This window comes from Natrix helvetica (genome assembly GCF_964273705.1).
Source record: "Natrix helvetica genome assembly, chromosome: 1".
In the NCBI taxonomy this organism is placed as follows: domain Eukaryota; kingdom Metazoa; phylum Chordata; class Lepidosauria; order Squamata; family Natricidae; genus Natrix; species Natrix helvetica.
The window spans coordinates 348,752,920-348,773,156 of NC_138548.1; the positions used below are offsets into that span (position 1 = coordinate 348,752,920).

Genomic DNA, 20,237 nt, shown 5'->3' on the forward strand with positions numbered 1-20,237 from the left:
ATGGCCCTGGGCTCAGCTGCTCAGATTTTGTTTAAACCTTCACCTTCAGCCTTTGTGGTATTGTATTGCTTTAGCATCATCTCTTGGTTCCCTATTAGATTACCTATGTAAGAGACAGCAAATATCACCACATCATGAAGAAGTCAGTAACAAGCTATTTTTCATTAATTCCCCAGGGAATTTTGACTAGATCTTCTTTGTAGCCATGAAGGCTGATAGTCTTCCACATTCTGAAAGATATAAAACATTTAACAGGGCCCCCCAATATATTGTTCAATATGTCATGATCTGGAGTTAACCGTTCTGGAGTATCTAACTCAGAGGTGGGTTTCACATAAGTTTACCACCAGTTCGCCCCATGCATGCATGCCCGCTTTGTGAGCATGTGCGCCTTTCACATGTGTGTGTGAACTTCAACACTTGCTCTTTGCTCATGCACATGGCTTAAAAAACCTGGCTTAATAGGATGGCATAGAGCCAGGGTGTGTGGGCAGGTCACCACTAATGGTTTGCCTGAATCGATCTAAACTGGCTGAATACCACCTCTGATCTAACCATTGGGAAAGATGCCCTCTCATCCACATCAGACAGAATAAGAAGGAACTATAATGGCCCATTGCCTAGTTCAAGAATATTGAACTGGTTTTCCACATTTGAAGCTTTAGAATCTCAAGAATAAGTTTCCAGACTAAAAAAAAACAACAATTAAACTTCCCTGAATTGTTCCTTTCTTGATTCTCAAATTAGGATTATTCTCCTGAGTCAAACAAAACTCTTTTCTCCAACTGCACACTTTTGTGGCAATGTTCAATCCCAATTCCCCTTTTAATTTTTACAAGCATGGTTATTTATTCTCCTTTGGAATTTCCACCACCACAATTAGTTGCCAATCAATGTGACAACAAAGGGGATAAACAGCACCTGATACTCTGATTTGTAACAGCCTCCTTTTGTGATGAGAACAGAGGTTGGGGTAAAGCTGGGCAAATACTGTAGCAATCTGAAATTGCAGATAAAACTTCCAAATCTGGGGACAAACTGGACCTTCTTCGCTTTAATTGTAGTCTCTCAGATTTCACTCTGTGCTGAAGAAAGAACTATAGGAAGGATCTCCTGCAGTGTATGTCAAATTTTGCTGTTGATGCATATACAGCTCTTTCTGCTTCATCTTCTGTCTCAAATTCCCTGTGCCAGTATGCTGGTGAAATGCCCTTTTAAGGTGATAATAGAAGAAAAGGAATGGTTCCATTACTACAAGCCAGGAGACTACTGGATTACTGGAATAATGTGTGGAACCCTAGCTCGATTGTATGAATTTTCGTTCTCCAAGCCTCCAACCCACCAACTGATAAGGTAATTGTCAGACTGTCCAGGATTCTAGTGATTGAGTTTACATGCTCCAATTTCTTCTCTAGGAAGGATTTCATTTCTCCTATTCCTCACTTTGAGAAAGGCAAATTCATTATTGCTTCTCCCAAACAGTTGAACAGTACTCTAAAATTGATCTAGCATAAGATTTATAAGCTCAAATTAGCAATATAATGTTTCCAGATTTTATTTTATTTTTGCAAAATTAAGTTTACAACTCTTAATGCTTTTTTTTAGTAATGCTGATACAGTGAGTTTTGGAGCCTAAATCGTCAACAATAAGTACACTTCGGTCTTTGACAAAGTGAGTGTCATCTCCTGGATCAATGCCACCTAGCTTATACTTGATATTCTGATTACATTTACCAATATATAAGACAGAGCATTTATTAATCAAAATTTGAATTTGCCAAACAGATGACCATTCATAGTCGAGATCGCCGTGCAAAAAGCAAGAGAATTATCTGTAGAAATGAATAATTTTATATTACTGAGAAAAAGAGCACAATTTCTTTTAAGTTGATCACATAAATCGTTGATATAGAGCAAAAAAAAGGCTGTTGGAATTTCTTATGTTGCAGTGAGAACAGCTTCTACCACCTTCTGCCCTTCTTGTTGGCTGTTCATGAAGTCAACCGGAATCCTTGGCTCTTACCCAACATCACCCTGGGCTACAACATCTATCAGAACTTTTTCAGTGCAAGAATGACATATGAAGCCATGCTGGATGTGCTCTCTACAGGGCAGGAGAACGTCCCAAACTACAGATGTGGAAGACAAAAGAACCTGCTGGCAGTTCTTGAAGAGATGGATTCTGAACTCTTTGATCATATATCTAATGTCATGAGCATCTACAAAATTCCACAGGTATAAAGGCAAATGGAATTAATTCCAAGTTTTAAATTGTTCAGAATTTCCTAGAAGGCAGCACTTGTACATATTTCTTCAAATAAATTGAAAGTCAGAGAGTAAATATTAGAAGAGCGGAAAGAATTTTAAATTCACAAAGTAGGTGAAGTGTGTGCGTATGTGTGTGTGTGTGTCTTTGTGCATACATATGTAGTTATGTATTTCCTGTGATCAGTTCGCCTCACCCACCCGCACCTGCCTATCCTGTCCTAAATTTCTGCATTTTTCAGCTCAGCTGATTCACGCGGCACAGAGGATTTCTGTGACTCAGGTGATTTACCTACTGGAGTTTCCCTAAAGGTGAGCTGCAGAGCTTGAAATTGGTGTATTTTGAACCCTGCACATTCACGCAGAGCGCATGATCACAGAATCTTTTGGGAGGGTGTTTTTTTGGTTTTTTTGTCAATTTTGTTTATTTTTAATTTTCAAAACAAACACAACACAAAGAATCCTCCTTCTTTACATACTGTAGAAAGTGTATCAGTTGGTTACAAAAGGCTTTCGTGCATCTCGTCCACAGTCATCAAGCATAGTTAATATTAACTAAATAATTTTAACTCAGATGTTTATACATATTACCATCATCATACCTCCATTTTCATTTGACTGTAATTGTTTAAACGTCCTTCATCATAAAATATACCAAAATTTAATACATAACCACATACTGGCATTTCATTGGCTATTTCTAAAATCCTCCAATAACACTGCATCTTTATATCCTATTCTAGCTAAACATCCATAATATTTAATAACAACATTTTCTAATCCTCCTCCACACACACACACACACACACACACACACACAAACACGTATTATATATAGGTATGTGTGCATATACATATATTCCCTTCAGGGATTACTGCCTTGACGTGATGAAGGGGCTTGCATAGCTCAATGAAGCTCTGAACTAGCCATGCATGGCAACCCAAGACAGACAGCTCATAGCAGAGAGATCTAACAAAACGTGATCCACTGGAGAAAGAAATGACAACCCACTCCAGTATCTTTGCCATGAAAACCCCATGGACCGTACCAAAAGGCAAAAAGATATAACTCTGGAATATGAGCCCTTCAAGTCGGAAGGTGTCCAATATGCTACTGGGGAAGAGCAGAGGACTAATTCTAGTACTGCCAGAAAGAGTGAAATTGTTGGGTCAAAGCTGAAGGGATGATCAACTGTGGATATATCTGGTGGTGAAAGGAAAGTCCAATGCTGTAAAGATCAACAGTCCATAGGAACCTGGAATGTAAGATCCATGGATCAAGGCAAGGTGGATGTGGTCAAGCAAGAGATGACAAGACTAAACATCGACACCTTAGGAATCAGTGAACTAAAATGGACATGAATGGGTGAATTTAATTCAGATGATCAACAGGTATACTACTGTGGGCAAAAATCCCTCAGAAGAAATGGAGTAGCCTTCATAGTCAATAAAAGGGTAGAAAAAGCAATACTGGGATACAATCCCCAAAATGACAGAATGATCTCAGTTTGAATACAAGGCAAACCATTAAATGTCACAACAGTCCAAGTCTATGCCCAAACCACTGGGGCTGAAGAGGATGAAGTCGTATGAAGCACTACAAGACCTTATAGCACCAAAAAATGACATCAGGGGGGATTGGAATGCTAAAGTAGGAAGGGAAAACTTAACTGGAAAAACAGGCAAGTTTGGATTTGGAGTAGAAAATGAAGCAGGTCACAGGCTGGTAAAATTTTGTCAAGAAAATATGATGGTCATAGCAAACACTCTTTTCCAACAACCCAAAAGATGACTCTACATTTGGACATCACCAGATGGTCAACACATAAATCAGATTGATTATGTGCTCTGCAGCCAAAGATGGAGAATCGCTATACTGTCAGTAAACTTAAGACCAGGAGCTGACTGTGGCTCAGATCATGAGCTTCTTGTTGCAAAATTTGGGCTTAAAATGAAGAAGATAGGGAAAAACATTAAGACGCTCTGGTATGAACTAAATCATATCCCTGATGAATATACAGTAGATGTGACAAATAGATTTAAGAAATTAGATCTGATTTCTTAGATCTATGGACGGAGGTTCACAATATTGTACAAGAGGTAGCAACTAAACCATCCCATAGAAGAAGAAATGCAGGAAAGCAAAATTGCTGTCTGAGGAAACTTTACAAATAGCTGAGGAAAGAAGGGAAGTGAAAGGCAAGGGAGAAAGGGGAAGATACACCCAACTGTATATCAGAATTTCAGAGAATAGCTAGAAGAGATAAGAATGCCTTCTTAAATGAAGAGTGCAACGAAATAGAAACAACAACAACAATAGAATAGGGAGGACCAGAGATCTCTTCAAGAAAGTTGGAAATATGAAGGGAAGGTTTCATGCAAAAATGTGCATGATAAAGGACCAAAATGGCAGGGACCTAACAGAGGCAGAAGAGGTTAAGAAGAGGTGGCAAAATTACACAGGAGAACTATACAAGAATGATCTTAACATCCCTGATAATCACGATAGGATGATCACTGACGTTGAGCCAGATATTTTAGAATGTGAAGTCAAATGGATCTTAGGAAGTCTGAGCAACAACAAACCTAATGGAGGCGATAGTATTCTAATTGAACTATTCAAAATCTTAAAATAATGCAGTAAAAGTGCTACACTCATTCTGCCAGCAAATTTGGAAAACTCAACAGTGGCCATAGGATTGGAAATGGTCAGTTTACATTCCAATCCCAAAGAAGGGCAATGGCAAAGAATGTTCAAACTACTGCACCATTGCACTCATTTCACATCCTAGCAAAGTTATGCTCAAAATCCTACAAGCTAGGCTCCAGCTGTATGTGGACCGAGAACAGTGGTGGGTTTCAAAATTTTTAGAACCTCTTCTGTAGGTGTGGTCTGTTTTGGGGGAGTGACTTGATGGCCATGTGACCGGGTGGGAGTGGGTTGCCTGCCATGTGACTGAGTGGGAGTGGCTTGGTGCTTAGCAACCAAAATGTTGGCTCAGAAACTCTGGCATTTGAAGCACCCAAGTCGTAAACCTGTGAAGTTATAAGACCGTTGTACCCCTAACCCCTTAGGGGAATAAATCCAGGGGTGTTCAAACTTGACAGCTTTAAGACTTGTGGACTTCAACTCTCAGAATTCCTCATCTCACTCTTCATCTTGATGATGTGCGGAAGGGTGGGGGGAGGGAGCTAGAACCGGTTCTAAACGGCACTGTAGATTTGTGGAACCTCTTCTATAGAAGAGGTTAGAACTGGCAGGAATCCACCCCTGACCGAGAACTATCAGAAGTATAGGCAGGATTTCAAAGAGCCAGAGGAACTAGAGATCAAATTCCCAACATAAGCTGGATCATAGAGAAAGCTTGGGAGTTCCAGAAAAAACATTTACATCTGCTTCATTGACTATGCTAAAATTTTTGATTGTGTGGATCACAACAAACTGTGGCAAGTTCTTAAAGAAATGGGACTGCCAGACCATCTTATTTGTCTCTCGAGAAACCTATTTGCAGGTCAAGAAGCAAAAGTGAGAACCGGACACGGAACCACTGATTGGTTCAAAATTAAGAAAATAGTTTAGCAGGGCTGTATACTGTCGCCCTGCCTATTTAACTTAGATGCAGGACACAGCAGAGGTGGGTTTCTGCCGGTTCATCCCAGATTGGGTGAACCGGTAGTGGCGGTGGCTGGAGTCTCCGCCCATCTGCCCATATGCTTCCCACCAGTGACGTGCGGTGAGGTTTATGACTGGTGAGGCACTGACACAGTGCTGGGTTTCAAATATTTTTAGACTTGTGGTCTTCAACTCCCAGAATTCCACAGCCAGGCATGCTCAGTTCCAATTTAAAGCGACAGCATTTGTTTTTCTCCTTTGCTCCTTCTTTCTTTTTCTTTTTCTTCTCCTTCCCCTCCTTCCTCCCTCTCTCCCTTCCTCCCCCTCTCTCAAACACAAGCACACACACACAGAGAGAAGTTGGATTGGACTATCTCTCCTACCCCCTTCCCTCTCTCACTCACTCTCAAACAAACCCACACAAACACAAAAGTTGGATTGGATATCTTTTCCAGTGGCTTGAAAGCAGTTCCTCTGCCATCCCCCCCATTCCCCTTCTGCCTTCCCCAAACACCTCCACCATTGCAAATGCAGCCTGCTGTCTGGGTGGGAAATACCTGGAACACAATAAAGCCCACCCACTCACCTCCTGCTGGCAGGCTGGGGTGAGAGGAGAGGCAGAGAAGCCAGAGGGGAGCCGATCCGAGCCTTCCAAAAGAAAGAGGCTGGGGGAAAGTGTGTGTACTACAGCATGGCTCTTTGCCTGGCTTCCTGCCTCCTCCTGTGGTCTCCTCAGTGCTCGCTTGTGCTCTCCCTCCCCAAGTGTAGTTTGATTGCAGGCGGAGCCACGTTGCCTTTTCAAACTTGTAATCAGTGAAGCTGGGCTAGATTTTTATATAGTTTTATCCAGCTGTGTGTGTGTGAGAGAGAAATGAATGGGGGCCTGGAGAGGAAGTCACTACACTTGGGGAGGGAGAGCACCAGTGAGGAGACCACAGGAGGAGGCAGGAAGCCAGGCAAAGAGCCATGCTGTAGCACACACATCTGCCCCGCAACGTGGCTCTGCCTGCAATCAAACTACACTTGGGGAGGGAGAGCACAAGCTAGCACTGAGGAGACCACAGGAGGAGGCAGGAAGCCAGGCAAAGAGCCATGCTGTAGTATGCATGCAGTTCTCCTGCCTCATAGTAGAGGGTGCTGTTTAAGAGGCTTTTTTTAAACAGTTAAGCAGAGTCATCCACGGTGAGGCAGTAACTAGCTCAGCCTGACCTCAGCTCTCGCCTTTTTCCTTTTACATTTTTTTTCTTTTCATGATGAGAGTGGCTGTGCCTCACTTGCCTCACCTGACTGCACGTCACTGTAGTAGAATGTTTATTAAAGTTGGGGGAAATGAAGAAACGTTAAGGCTTGAAGAAAAGAATTTGAATGTGGTCTGTTGCAAGAATGAGTGTTTGTTGAAAAGCCTTTCATAGGTGTACAAAACAGTGTACTTCTGTTGGTAAATGAAAGTGTGAGTGGAGTTTGTTACAAGTATATTAAAAAAATGAGCAGGAGACCATGGCTGTTGGGAATTTTGTAAAATGGGTATATCAAACCAGAAGAAAGAAAGCCACACACACACAGATCCTGCCCTGGGTCTCCACAGGAACTCGGTCTGCTTTAAAGTGATATTATTAAACTGACTTCTCCATTTCAAATGTCTGAAAGAAATTCAGCCAATTAAAGAGTTTATAGACAAATATTTGAAATAAATTATATGAAGGAAGACAATGAAATAATTTACCAATATTAAACAATGTCATCACTGGGGTTTTTAAAATAGAGCCTGGACAGTCATTTGTCTGAAATGGTATTGGGTCTGCTGCTTGAGGACTAGAGCAGGGCTGTCACTCGATTTCATTGAGGGCTGCATCAGGGTTGTGTTTGACTTTTGGGGGGAGGTGTGGCCAAGGTGGGTGTGGCCAGCATGAAGTCACTTGTGTCAGGGGGCACCTATGGTAGCCCAAATGCTCAGCCAGCAAAAATTGGCTCCCAAACTCCGTTTTCAGCTGAGAGAGCCTCCTGCAACCCTCTGCCAGTGAAAACAGAGATCCGGGGGGGGGGGGGGATACTCTAGCTCCCTTTTTGATGGCAGAGGCACTGTGGGCTATTTTCAGGGCAGCCCCACGGGCCAGGTCTAAGCACCCTGCAGGCTGGATCTGGGCCTTGAGTTTGATACCCCTGGTCTAAGGTCTCCTGCTTGACTAGAAGACTCCCCAGCTCTATTCTGATTGACTAATGGACTGAGTGAATGGGTGAGTTATAATGTGACCTGAGGGGTACTCTATGAGGACCACCCATGAACCTTGCCCACAGATAATTCAGAGCTCCCTGGTTTCAAAGGGAGCATACACGGCAAAAATACAGGACATCAAGCAAACTAGCAAAATTCATGCAGTTGTTGTTTGAAACTTCTCTCAGCCATGGGGAAAGGCCCTTAGATTTACTATCTGATTTTTATCATTAAAACTGGGACAAACTATCAATACCTTCTCTTTTATCTTTAGATCAACTACAGTGTCATCAACCAGGTGGCTGAGCAAAATCATCATTTGCCTTTTTCATATCGGCTGACCCCAAACCAAGAACCTCCTTACTCAGCCATTGTCCAGCTGCTCCTGCATTTCCGATGGACGTGGATTGGCCTCCTTTCTCAGGAGAATGAAAAAGGAGAAAAATTCAAAAGACGCTTTGAAGTTCTCTCTCTAAAAAATGGGGTTTGCATTGTCCTCTCAAGAACCGTCCCAGAAACAAATATGGCGACAAGTGCTGGAGACCCTGTCCTCCAAGAGAAAAGGAAAATGTTCATTTCTCTTATCAAGAGTCAAATAAAAATTATAGTATGCCAACTGGACTTTCAAGCCTCAGTAATGTTAGCAGTAACAATACAAACAATTGATATGACTAATACATCCACTGTGGGAAGGGTGTGGGTTGCAACAACTTTGACAGTTTTCAGTGTAGGTATTTTTGACATCTTCGTTAATCTCCAAAATAAATATGCTTTGTTTTCCTTCCTCATTCAGAGAAAGAGAAGGACTCGGTATTATGACTATAAATCTTATGTACCTATGGTCATATCATATGGAAAGGAAGCATTCCAATGTTCCTATTCAAGTCCTCTGTTATCTAAGAAAGTTTGGAAAAAATGCAGAGAAAAAGAGAACTGGGAATTCCCACCCCATGATGTGATTGCAAGAATCCTGTCTCAGGATTCCTCCAGTATTTCCCAAATAATTCAAGTTGTGGCCTGGGTCCTCAGTGCTGCCTCTTCCTCCCAACGGAGTAAGAGGAGAATGCGGGCTGGATACCATCAATCACCCCAGATTGTAAAGGCATGGCAGGTAAGTCTTCTCCTTTGAGGTTCAATTGATTCTCCATTTCAAATTCTACAATATTAAATTAGATGAAGAAAGGGGTGAGATATTCCAAAGAGCAGTTGCTCAAATTGTGGTATTTGAGAGGGAGTGTCAACCCTGAAGTTGACCTGATTGAGGCCATTTTGAAGCTTCGGTGTTGCCCCACTGGAGTCGAGGGATAAGGAATGGGGAATGGATATAGGTGGGGTTTTGTAGCCAAAACAAAATATTTTCTCCTGGGAACCAAAGACATTCCCATCGATGGCTGGAGGGAGGATGGGTTTAGTTACCAGGCAACCAGATGACACCTTGATTGGACCATGTGACTGATTGTTTGGAAAGGGGAGGAAAACTTTTACTTTTAATTAGGTGAAAACTGCAGGAGCATCTAGAGTCAGTTTTCACCAGCCTATATGCTTATATGATATGTCCTTAAAAACTGATATTTGAGGAACCTGCTTACCTCAGAGTCCTGTAATATGGGCATATTACTTGGAACCCTGACATTAAACTGGCTCTAAAAAAATGTTCCCCAAGATTTTTTTTATGTTTTAATTTTTTACAAACATATCAACGTGTGAACAGTGTGGCACCTGAGTGTCTTACATTTTGGTACAAATGAAATAATATTCATCATATTTACTACAGTTGAAAAGCTTATATAGTTCTGTTAATGAAACACATATTTCGTTGAATTATAATCTTTCATTATTTAGTTATTCAATATTTCAATACATTATTTTTATGCCAAGCATCTTGTAATAGGTATCGTTCCTTTAACTACCAACAGAATATTGATAATCATATTTGTTACATTTCACAAACTTATATTGTTCCAATAATAATACACATATTTATGTTAAGTTATAATCTTCCATTATTTAATTATTCAATATTTCAAAATGTTATTTTTATATTATTCTTTTTGGATCTTGAGATTTGTTAGATTCGGGCAAGGAGAGGACAGACTCCAGACAAATGTGACAACAGCTCTTTATTAGTTAAGTAGATCCAATCCAGCTGAATACGGGGTCGTGCAGCTCCCCTTTTATGGGGAGCTGGCAGACCTCCCGACCAATCAGAGTATCCCTTTGTTCCCGCCTAAACGGAGGACCTGAGTGGAGACTTACAGCAGTTTATGCAAATATCTAACACCCCTCCCTTCTTAGTAGGCGCATTCCAGTTCGTTTCGTAGTCCTGTAAGTATGCGGGTCTTTGCCTTGTTCTGGTCGACCTGCGTAGTTCGGGTTGAGCCGGTTCCTGTACTTGGTCAGACGGGTGTCTTTGTTCCACTCCCCTGGTTGGTGTCCGTTCGTTCGGGATACACTCTGTACTTACACCGACCTCGGGTACCTTTTCCGGTTCTGCTGAATTGAAGTTGTCTGTGAGGGGTGAGAAGGCTTGTTCTTTCTGTGTAGGCAACACCTCGGTAGGAATTAGCTCTTCGTTTGGTGACCTAAGATTGGAATGGGCTAGGCGACCCCGGAGTTGGTCAATGTGTCTTCTCCAATTCCTACCGTCCTCCAGCTCCAACAGATAAGAGTGAGGTCCGGTGATGCCTATTACCTTTGCAGGAATCCATAGAGTTCCCCCTGCATAGTTGTGGGCGTATACTGGATCCCCTATGCTAAAGTTCCAAATCTTACTTGTGGAGTCCGGGGGTGACGTGGCAGAGTAATTTGGGTGTAGCCGGTCTAGGTGGGACCTGAGCCGGCAGCCCATGAGAAGCTCAGTGGGGCTCCTCCCTGTGGTGGCGCTGGGCGTACTGTGTTGGATCAAAAGGTAGTGGTCAACCCGTGTTTGCCAATCACCCAGGCCAATCCTAGTGAGTGCCTCTTTTGCAGATCACACCATTCTCTCCGCCTGGCCATTGGATGCCAGATGGAATGGTGCGACCAGGGCATGCCGAATTCCCTGGCTAGCTAAGTAGGTCTCGAATTGCATGGCCGTGAATTGGGGCCCATTGTCAGAGACCAGAACATCAGGCAGGCCATGAGTGGAGAAAAGTTTCCGTAGTACCTTGATGACCGCCTCTGCCGTGGTAGAGGTCATCAGGACTACCTCTAGCCACTTCGAATATGCGTCCACAACTATTAAGAACGTATGGCGCTGAACTGGTCCTGCAAAATCTATGTGCACCCTCGACCAGGGTGCCTGCGGTCACTCCCACTCCTTGGCGGCCGCCTCTGGGGGAGCTGGTCTGGATTCCTGACAAGGGTTGCATGTGGCCACCCATTCCTCAATCTCCCTGTCCATGTTAGGCCACCAGACGTAGCTCCTGGCCAATGCCTTCATCCTTACGATACCTGGGTGTCCCACATGTAAAGCCTCTAATACATTTCTTCGTAGTTTGTTTGGTACAACCACTCGATCCCCCCACAATAAACAACCTTTCAATATTGACAGTTCATCGCGCTTAGACCAAAACTGTTTAAACTCGGGTCCCACAAGTCCCTTGGGCAACCCCCTCCATACCCATGTTAGTACTTGTTTGATTACACTGTCCTTATTTGAGAAACGGGCAACATCAGCAGAGGAGACCGGTCCTGTGTCCAAACAGTCAATCAAAAGGACCGGCGTCTCCGGAGTGTGGTCGGCCAACAGATTCGGCAATGGGCAACAGCTTAATGCGTCCCCATGCCCCAACGTGGAACCTGGTCGGTGTACCAGCTTGTAAGAGTACGCAGCCAGGAAAACAGTCCACCTGGTCATACGCGGGGAAAGAGATACCGGTGTGGGACGGTCTCCTGCCAACAGACCCAGCAACGGCTTGTGGTCTGTTACGAGTTCGAAATCACAGCCAGTACTCATGAAAACGCTTGACTCCCGCTACAGCAGCCAATGCCTCTCTGTCCAATTGGCTATAATTTCGTTCCACAGAAGACAAGGTCCGTGAGTAGAATGCGATGGGAGCTTCATTTCCATTTGGCATTCTGTGGCTGAGAACTGCGCCGACGCCGAAAGGTGAAGCGTCGCATGTTAATACCAGAGGAAGGGTTTGGCTGTACTGGACCAGTAGAGAATTGGTCGTGAGCAGGCGTTTTACAGCGGTGAAAGCGGCCACCTCGGATCTTCCCCAGGTCCATTTGGCGTTCTTTGCTAGAAGTCTCTGCAAGGGTTCAGCAACGGTAGCTTTCTGTCTGAGGAAAATACTGTAGAAGTTAAGAAGTCCGAGGAAGGCCTGCAACTCGGTCTGATTTCAAGGTGTGGCAGCGCCCTGAATTGCTTTGATTTTTTTGGATGTTGGGTGTATTCCCGAGCCATCAATCATGTAGCCCAGGAATTCTACACTGGGCACATTAATTTGGCATTTTTCCTTTTTTAGACGGAGACCCTTTTCACGAATTCTGGTCAGAACTGTTCTAACACGTTTTAAAAGTTGCGCCTCATTTGCAGCGGATACTAAGATGTCGTTGAAATAGGGGACGACTCCTGGTATTCCCTGCAAAAGCTGTTCCATGACGCTCTGGAACTGTCCAGGGACAATACTCATGCCGAATTGAAGGCGGTTGCATTTGAATGCACCCCTATGCATCACTATAGTCTGGGCCTCCGCTGTGGCGCTATCAACAGGCAACTGCTGGTAAGCCTGTGCCATATCTAACTTTTCCTGGTGCCAAGGAGTGTAATAAATGTTGTACTATGGGCACAGGGTACGGGCTTTGTTGTAGAGCGACATTAATTGTACATTTATAGTCCGTGCAGATGCGGACTGACCCATCTGGCTTTACTGGGGTCACTATTGGGGTTTCCCAATGAGCATGGTCGACTGGTTCTAGGATCCCCTGGTCAAACAGTTTATCTATTTCCTTATCAATTTTTGGTCGGAGGGCAAAAGGCACTCTCCTGGGCTTTAGTCTGATAGGCGCCACGTTTGGATCCAAATTAAAAGAGATTGGCGTCCCCACATACTTACCAAGGCCGGGGCTGAACACGTCCTCGAACTCCTTAAAAATCTCCTCTGCGCTGCTGTTTTCAACGGCGTTGATGCCCGTGACTTCCAGACCCAGGGCTTCGAACCAGTCCAGTCCCAGGAGGCTTTGCAATGGTGCGCTGGCCACGGTTACCGGCAACTGGGCTGTGATGTTCTTGAACTGGACCCGGAATGTGACTTGACCCACAATGGGGACCCTGTTCCCCTGGTAGTCGCGCAGCAAGATGTCCGGGTTTCGCAGCTGGCACTTCGTGAGACTGGGGATCGCCTTCTTCATGGTCGACTACGAGATGATCATCAGTGATGAGCCCGTGTCGACTTCTAGCTCGCATGGGGCGTCCTCAAGGAGGACAGTGAGTTTCAGCTTTTTGGGCCGCTTGGTGCGGACCTGCCCTATCGTTGTGAGATAGGTTCTCAGTGGTTCTCTCTGGGCATACTCTCTCTCGGCTGACTCCCTTGGCTCACTCTCTGGGTGCCCTTTGTTTTTCCGCCAAGCCCCTGGGTTGGGCTTCTGTTGGCGGTAAGATGGAGGCTTCCATGTTGTGGCAGGGACTTCGCTCTGGCACACCTTTGCAATGTGCCCCATTTTGTCACAATGCTGGCAAACAGCGTCCCGGAATCTACAAGTAGACCAGGGATGTTTTCCTCCACAACCTGCGCAGGGCGGCAAACAGGATTTGAATTTCCGAGCTGGTTTTGTGCGGCTTCTGCGCATGCGGTGACTGTCTTCGCTCTCGCTGTCTTCAGTCTCTTGGTCGGTGGTCTCGTGATGCACACGGGTCTGTCTAGTCCCGGATTGGGGTGCGTTGTGCTGGTGTTGTAACGTCTCCGTTGACTTATCCGCTGATTCCGATGCCCTTGCCTCATCGAGTGCGATCTGCAATGTTAAATTGGATCTTGCCAACAAACGTTTCTGCAGGGAAATGTCCCGCACTCCGCATATGAGGCGATCCAGGATGTGCTCATCCAGATTTCTGAATTCGCAATATGTTGCCACCTTTCAAAGTGCTGCGATGTATTGGTTGATCGTTTCGTCCGCCTTTTGATTCCTCATGTAGAACTCGTGGCGGCGAACATGTCGGGAAGGCTTGGGTGCGTAGTGTGTCTGCAGCGTCTGTTGTAAAGCCGTCCATGTGACTGCCTGGATGGGGGTTGGCTCCGATATGTCTCTGGCCGTCTCGAAAACCTCCCGACCGCAGTAGCCCAGGAACATGTTCTTTTTTCGGGAGTCCGGTACTCCCATGAGATCGTTTGCCTCGAGGAAGCATTCGAATCTCAGCATGTAGGATTCCCAATGTTCGGCCACTGGGTCGTACGGGGTTGGCGGTGCGTGCATAGCCATCTTGTCCTGTGATTTGAATTTGCCACGCTCAAATGGCTGCCGGGGTTCCCGCCAATTCCCGGGGCTGGATCACTTACTGGAATGTCTTCTTGTAGTTCTTTGTCCTATCTGCCTCTCGATCCCACCTTCGTCGCCAGTGTTAGATTCGGGCAAGGAGAGGACAGACTCCAGACAAATGTGACAACAGCTCTTTCTTAGTTAAGTAGATCCAATCCAACTGAAAACGGGGTCGTGCAGCTCCCCTTTTTTGGTGAGCTGGCAGGCCTCCTGACCAATCAGAGTATCCCTTTGTTCCTGCCTAAACGGAGGACCTGAGTGGAGACTTACAGCAGTTTATGCAAATATCTAACAAGATTGTCTTCTGGGGTGTTGGCTATTCCTGCCAGCTTAGTGTTGTATGCAAATGTGATGAGTTCCCCCTCAATTCCCTCGCCTAGATCTTTTTTGAAGATATTGAAGAGTGCTGGGCCTAAAATTGAAGGTTGGGGTACCCCATTCCTTACCTCCCTCCAAGTGGATGAGGTTCCCCAGAGGACTACATGTTGAATGTAATTTGTCAGCCAGTTACAAAGCCACCTTATGGTGGTGTCACCTATTCCATGTTTTCAAGAATAGTTTGTTTGTTTGTTTATTTATTTATTTACTTATTTATTTACTTGCTTGCTTGCTTACTTGCTTACTTATGTATTTCGTTATTGACTTACTTACTTACTTGCTTACTTACTTATTTATTAGTTTGTCAAACATGTACAAGATAGCAATATAGATATGAAGCTGGACATGAACGAAGGAAATGGATAGAATCAAGATCACGTGAAGTGTTAATACCACTTTATAATGACTTGGTAATGACGCACTTGGAATACTGCATTCAGTTCTACACCCCACGGTGAAGAAAAGATGTGGAGACTCTGGAAAGAGTGCAGAGAAGAGCAACAAAGATGATTAGTTGACTGGAGACTAAAACGTATGAAGAACGGTTGCAGGGACTGGCTATGTCAGTTTAATAGAAAGAAGGACTAGGGGAGACATGATTGCAGTCTTCCAATATCTCAGGGGTTGCCACAAAGAAGAGGGAGTCAAACTATTCTCCAAGGCACCTGAGGGTAGAACAAGAAGCAATGGGTGGAATCTAATCAAGGAGAGAAGCAACTCAGAACTGAGGAGAAATTTCCTGACAGTTAGAACAATTAATCAGTGGAACAGCTTGCCTCCAGAAGTTGTGAATGCTCCAACACTGGAAGTCTTTAAGAATATGCTGGATAGCCATCTGTCTGAAACGGTATAGGGTTTCCTGCCTAGGCAGGGGGTTGGACTATAAGACCTCCAAGGTCCCTTCCAACTCTGCTTTTGTATTGTAATGTATTGTATTGTAATACAAATAAATGGGGACAGTAGGACAGGGATGGTAGGCATGCTGGTGCATTTATGCATTCCCCATTTACGGACCTCTTAGGAATGGGGTGAGGTCCATGGTAGACAGTTTAAGGTTGAAGCTGTGAAGGTTTGAGGATGTAACCACAGAGTCAGGTAGAGCATTCCAGGTGGTGACCACTCTGTTGCTGAAGTTGTATTTTCTGCAATTGAGTTTGGAGTGGTTTACCTTGAGTTTGTATCGATTGCTTACCCATGTATTGTTGAGGTTCAAACTGAAGAAGTCGTTGACAGGTAAGATGTTGTAGCTGACAATTTTGTCTACAATGCTGGTGCAGTTCCAGATTATCCAAGCCCAAAATTTCAAGCCTAATCTAGGGATTCTATTTTGAGTAGAGGTGTGGAGTAGTCTTCTTGTGAATTACCTCTGGACCTGCTCAATTGTATTCATATCTGATATACAGTGTGGTTTCCAGGCAGACGAGGTGTATTTGAGAATTAGTCTGGCAAGTGTTTTCTATGCCCTAGTTTGCAGTACAATGTTACTGGAGAAGAAGCTTCGCAAAATTAGGTTAACAACTCTTAACACCTTTTTGGCAATGCTGTTACACTGAGCTCTGTGGCATAGATCGCTTGAGATGAGTCCTCCTTGGTCCTTGATGGAGTGAGAGTTGTGTACTAGGTCATTTCCACCCAACTTGTATTTTGTGCTCTGATTTTTATTGCCAATGTGTAGGACAGAGCATTTCTTAGTTGAGATTTAGAGTTGCCAAATGCACAACCATTCTGACAAAAGGTCAAGGTCACTTTGTAGGACGAGCTTGAACATGTGACATAGTTTTTTGAAAAAGAGATGTAAATTCCTGGGGAATGATTGAAAGAAACTTCCCATGAAATACTGAATCAATGTTTCAGATGGCAGTGGTAGTTTGAAGAGGTTGAATTATTCAGAGTACCCCCAGTCCAGAATAATAGCAAGAATAAAATTGAATAAAGGCTCAAATTGTCATGTTTTTTCTATGTTTCTGCAGTTTCATAGCTTCCTGAGAAACTTCCAACATCACAATATTTCCAGAGATGGTATTTCTTTTGAAGAAAATGGAGTTGCTGTTGGTGGCTTTGATATCATGCAGTGGACATCACTTTTGAACAAATCAGATGCGGGGGTGAAAATTGGGAATGTAGAAAGACGAGCCTCCTCGGAAGTCAATATTTCTGTCAATCAAAGTGCCATCCAATGGCCAACATTATTTAACAAAGTAGTTGAGGATGCTGGGATTTTGCTCTTCTATTTATCTCCATATGTGGAATTGTTTCTGCTCAATAAGAAATAATTCTTATTGAGGCCAATTGAGATAACTTCCAAATAAGAGAACTTAGAGCCTCATTAATTTAGTAGATATTGTCAGAGTTTGTTGCACAAAGTCAAATCCATAAAAAAAAAACACAGATAACTGATTCAGATGGATTCATTAATTTCTTTATATACATAAGAAAAGATGAATAAATGTACAATACCAATAGGTGGTTCTTCCAAATAAACACAAGGCAGGAGAGTTACAGGCAAACACAAGCAGTTAGTTTCATATCACCAGAGAAGCCCAGAGAGACTGATAGTTTACTTCACAGAACAGCAGATTGCTTAATACTGCTAAGCCACGCCCAGATTTCTTACTTAAGTTTACTTGCTAATTATAAGGATAGAGATTCAGCAATTGCAGGAAGGTTCCACACCCATTTGCACTATTCAAGTGACCCTGAGGGCACAGATAAATTCCAAATGCCCTCAAAAACTTTTAGAAACCACCAGATGACTGCAAGGAATATAAATCCTTCCATACTCCACCATTCAGTCAGAACTGAAGGAGCTCGTGGAACTGAGAAGCAAAACGTATTCAAGGAAAAACAAAGATCAGTGGTCTGGGAGACAATCCAGAATATGAAGGGTTTAGTCCACGGAATTGCATAAGAGAAAGATATGATTAAGAATGTGGTGAGGGAAATGAGGGCAGATTAAAAAGTCATGTACATCAGTGGTGGGTTTCACATTTTGTTACCACCAATTTGCCCTAGAAGTGTCCGTTTGCTTCCTGGGCGCCCCTTCCACGCATGCACCTGGCCTTGTGCGCTAGCACTTTGCTTGCATGCATGTGCCCGGCCACAAAAACATGCCTAAATAGTATGGCATAGAGCCAGGGCAGGTGGGCAGGAAACCTCCAACATCTAGATTTCTCTAGAGACCCTATCCCTACATACACACACACACACACACACACACACATCTATATATAATACAGCATTATCATACATGCCCTAAGGAGAAACACCTTTTGCAATGGAGGAACTTTCCTTTGGAAAAAAGAATAAGGAAATGAGTCTGTTTTGGAATCTACAATGAAGATTGATGGAGAAAGAGAATGGCCTTTCATTTGCCCCTTGCAAGTAGAGTAATTAAAGGTCATGCCATTACTTCTTGACTGGTTTTGCTCAATGTGCTCCTGGGTTTCTGGAAGCAGTTGATTTCAGTAAACCTTCTAATTCATAAATTGCTCTGAAATAATCTCTCTATTTATGTTTAGATGGTGCCTTATTCAAGATGTACAGAAAGTTGCTCCCCAGGTTACACCAAGATTGTGAGAGAGGGAGCCCCAGTTTGCTGCTACGACTGTTCTCTGTGCATGGAAGGAACATACTCTGTGCAAGAAGGTTCAGTAGGTGGCTCCAAAAATAATTTTAAAAAATCAGAATATAATCAATATTCTCTATTGCTTTGGGGGAATATTGGATAAAGAAGCAAGAAAAACATCAACTTTCTTAAAGCATTCCCAAACCTTTCAAAGACACCAAATTTTGTATGATGATGTGAGCATTTAAATAAATAATGAAGGGTAACTGATTTCTATTGACTTGTTACTTTCTTGTTTGGTTTTAGGAAAGAGGATATGTTTTGAGAGCTGATAATCACATTCATCTTCACCCTTTAAAAACAGTGTTGATTATTTTAACTAATGTTGGATAATGTGGATATCCCTGGGTAGAATCATTATGTTATTCCTTCAAAATGAAGTAATTGATTTCTGATGTAGTTTTCATGCTCCTACAGTTGCAGAAACAGATACATGCCAATCAATTTTCTTCCCAGATGCAGCCCATTGTGAAAAGTGTCCAGATGACCAGTATTCCAATAAGAAGCGAGATCAGTGTGTCCCCAAAAATATAAGCTTTCTATCCTATGAAGAGTTGTTGGGATTCATCCTGGCTTTCTTTGCCATTACTTTGTCCCTAACCACTACCTTTATTCTGGGAATCTTCATTAAATACCGAGAAACTCCCATAGTCAAAGCTAACAACCGGGACCTCACCTACATTCTTCTGATCTCCCTCTTGCTTGCTTTCTTGACCCCACTTCTGTTTATTGGTCATCCCAAGAAAGTGACTTGCCTTCTTCGGCAAGTCACCTTCAGTTTTGTTTTCTCAATTGCCGTCTCTTCCTTGCTGGCAAAGACGATTATGGTGGTAGTTGCCTTTTTCGCTACGAAGCCAGGAAGCAGGATGAGAAAATGGCTGGGGAAGGGTCTAGCCAACTCTATTGTTTCATCCTGCTCTGGTATTCAAGTATGCATCTGTATCATATGGCTGGGAATCTTTCCCCCATTCCCAGATTCTGACTTTCATTCCCATCCAGAACACATCCTGCTGCAATGCAATGAAGGCTCTGTCACCATGTTCTACTATGCCCTTGGCTACATGGGTTTCCTGGCTGCCATTTGCTTCTTTGTGGCATTTCTAGCTCGAAAGCTGCCTGGTTCCTTCAATGAAGCCAAACTGATCACCTTCAGCATGTTGGCTTTTTGCAGTGTTTGGATCTCCTTTGTCCCCACCTACCTGAGCACTAAAGGGAAATATATGGTGGCTGTGCAGATCTTCTCCATCCTGGCCTCCAGCCTGGGTTTACTGGGTTGCATCTTTATCCCCAAATGCTACATTATTATCCTGAGACCTGCCCTGAACACCAAAGAACAACTGATGATGAAAACTCACTAAGGCTCCTCATGTTGGTGTTTATTTTTGTTCAGTTTACATCACATACTTTGAACTAATGTTTTGTGTTGTCGTTTATCTTTCTTCATTCCATGTGAATTTTGAATTATAATAATTGAGTGAAATGTTGCTAAACCAACTCAAACTCTTTGAAATAGTGCTATCTTTCAATTGTCACAATTTGAATTCATGTTCAATCATAACAATCATCAACGACATTAATAAAATTTCTGAAACCAGGCCAGATAAATTGTTACCAGAGATGTTTTGATGTGATTTTATATTAAATCAAAGACTATGGCTAATTATTGTGTGTGTTTTTGTTATTAT

At 43.3% G+C, this 20,237-nt stretch overlaps 1 protein-coding gene across 1 annotated transcript; it reads left to right on the forward strand.

The window, feature by feature from the left end:
- LOC309401288 (vomeronasal type-2 receptor 26-like) lies at positions 1 to 19,910 on the forward strand (the record flags this gene model as incomplete). The annotated part of the gene is made up of 7 exons (XM_081970356.1): positions 1 to 57; positions 1,220 to 1,353; positions 1,950 to 2,235; positions 8,365 to 9,201; positions 16,898 to 17,047; positions 18,446 to 18,572; positions 19,009 to 19,910. 7 exons carry the CDS (start codon positions 1 to 3, stop codon positions 19,908 to 19,910), a joined length of 2,493 nt encoding a protein of 830 aa, XP_081826482.1.
- Positions 19,911 to 20,237: the final 327 nt, after the last annotated feature.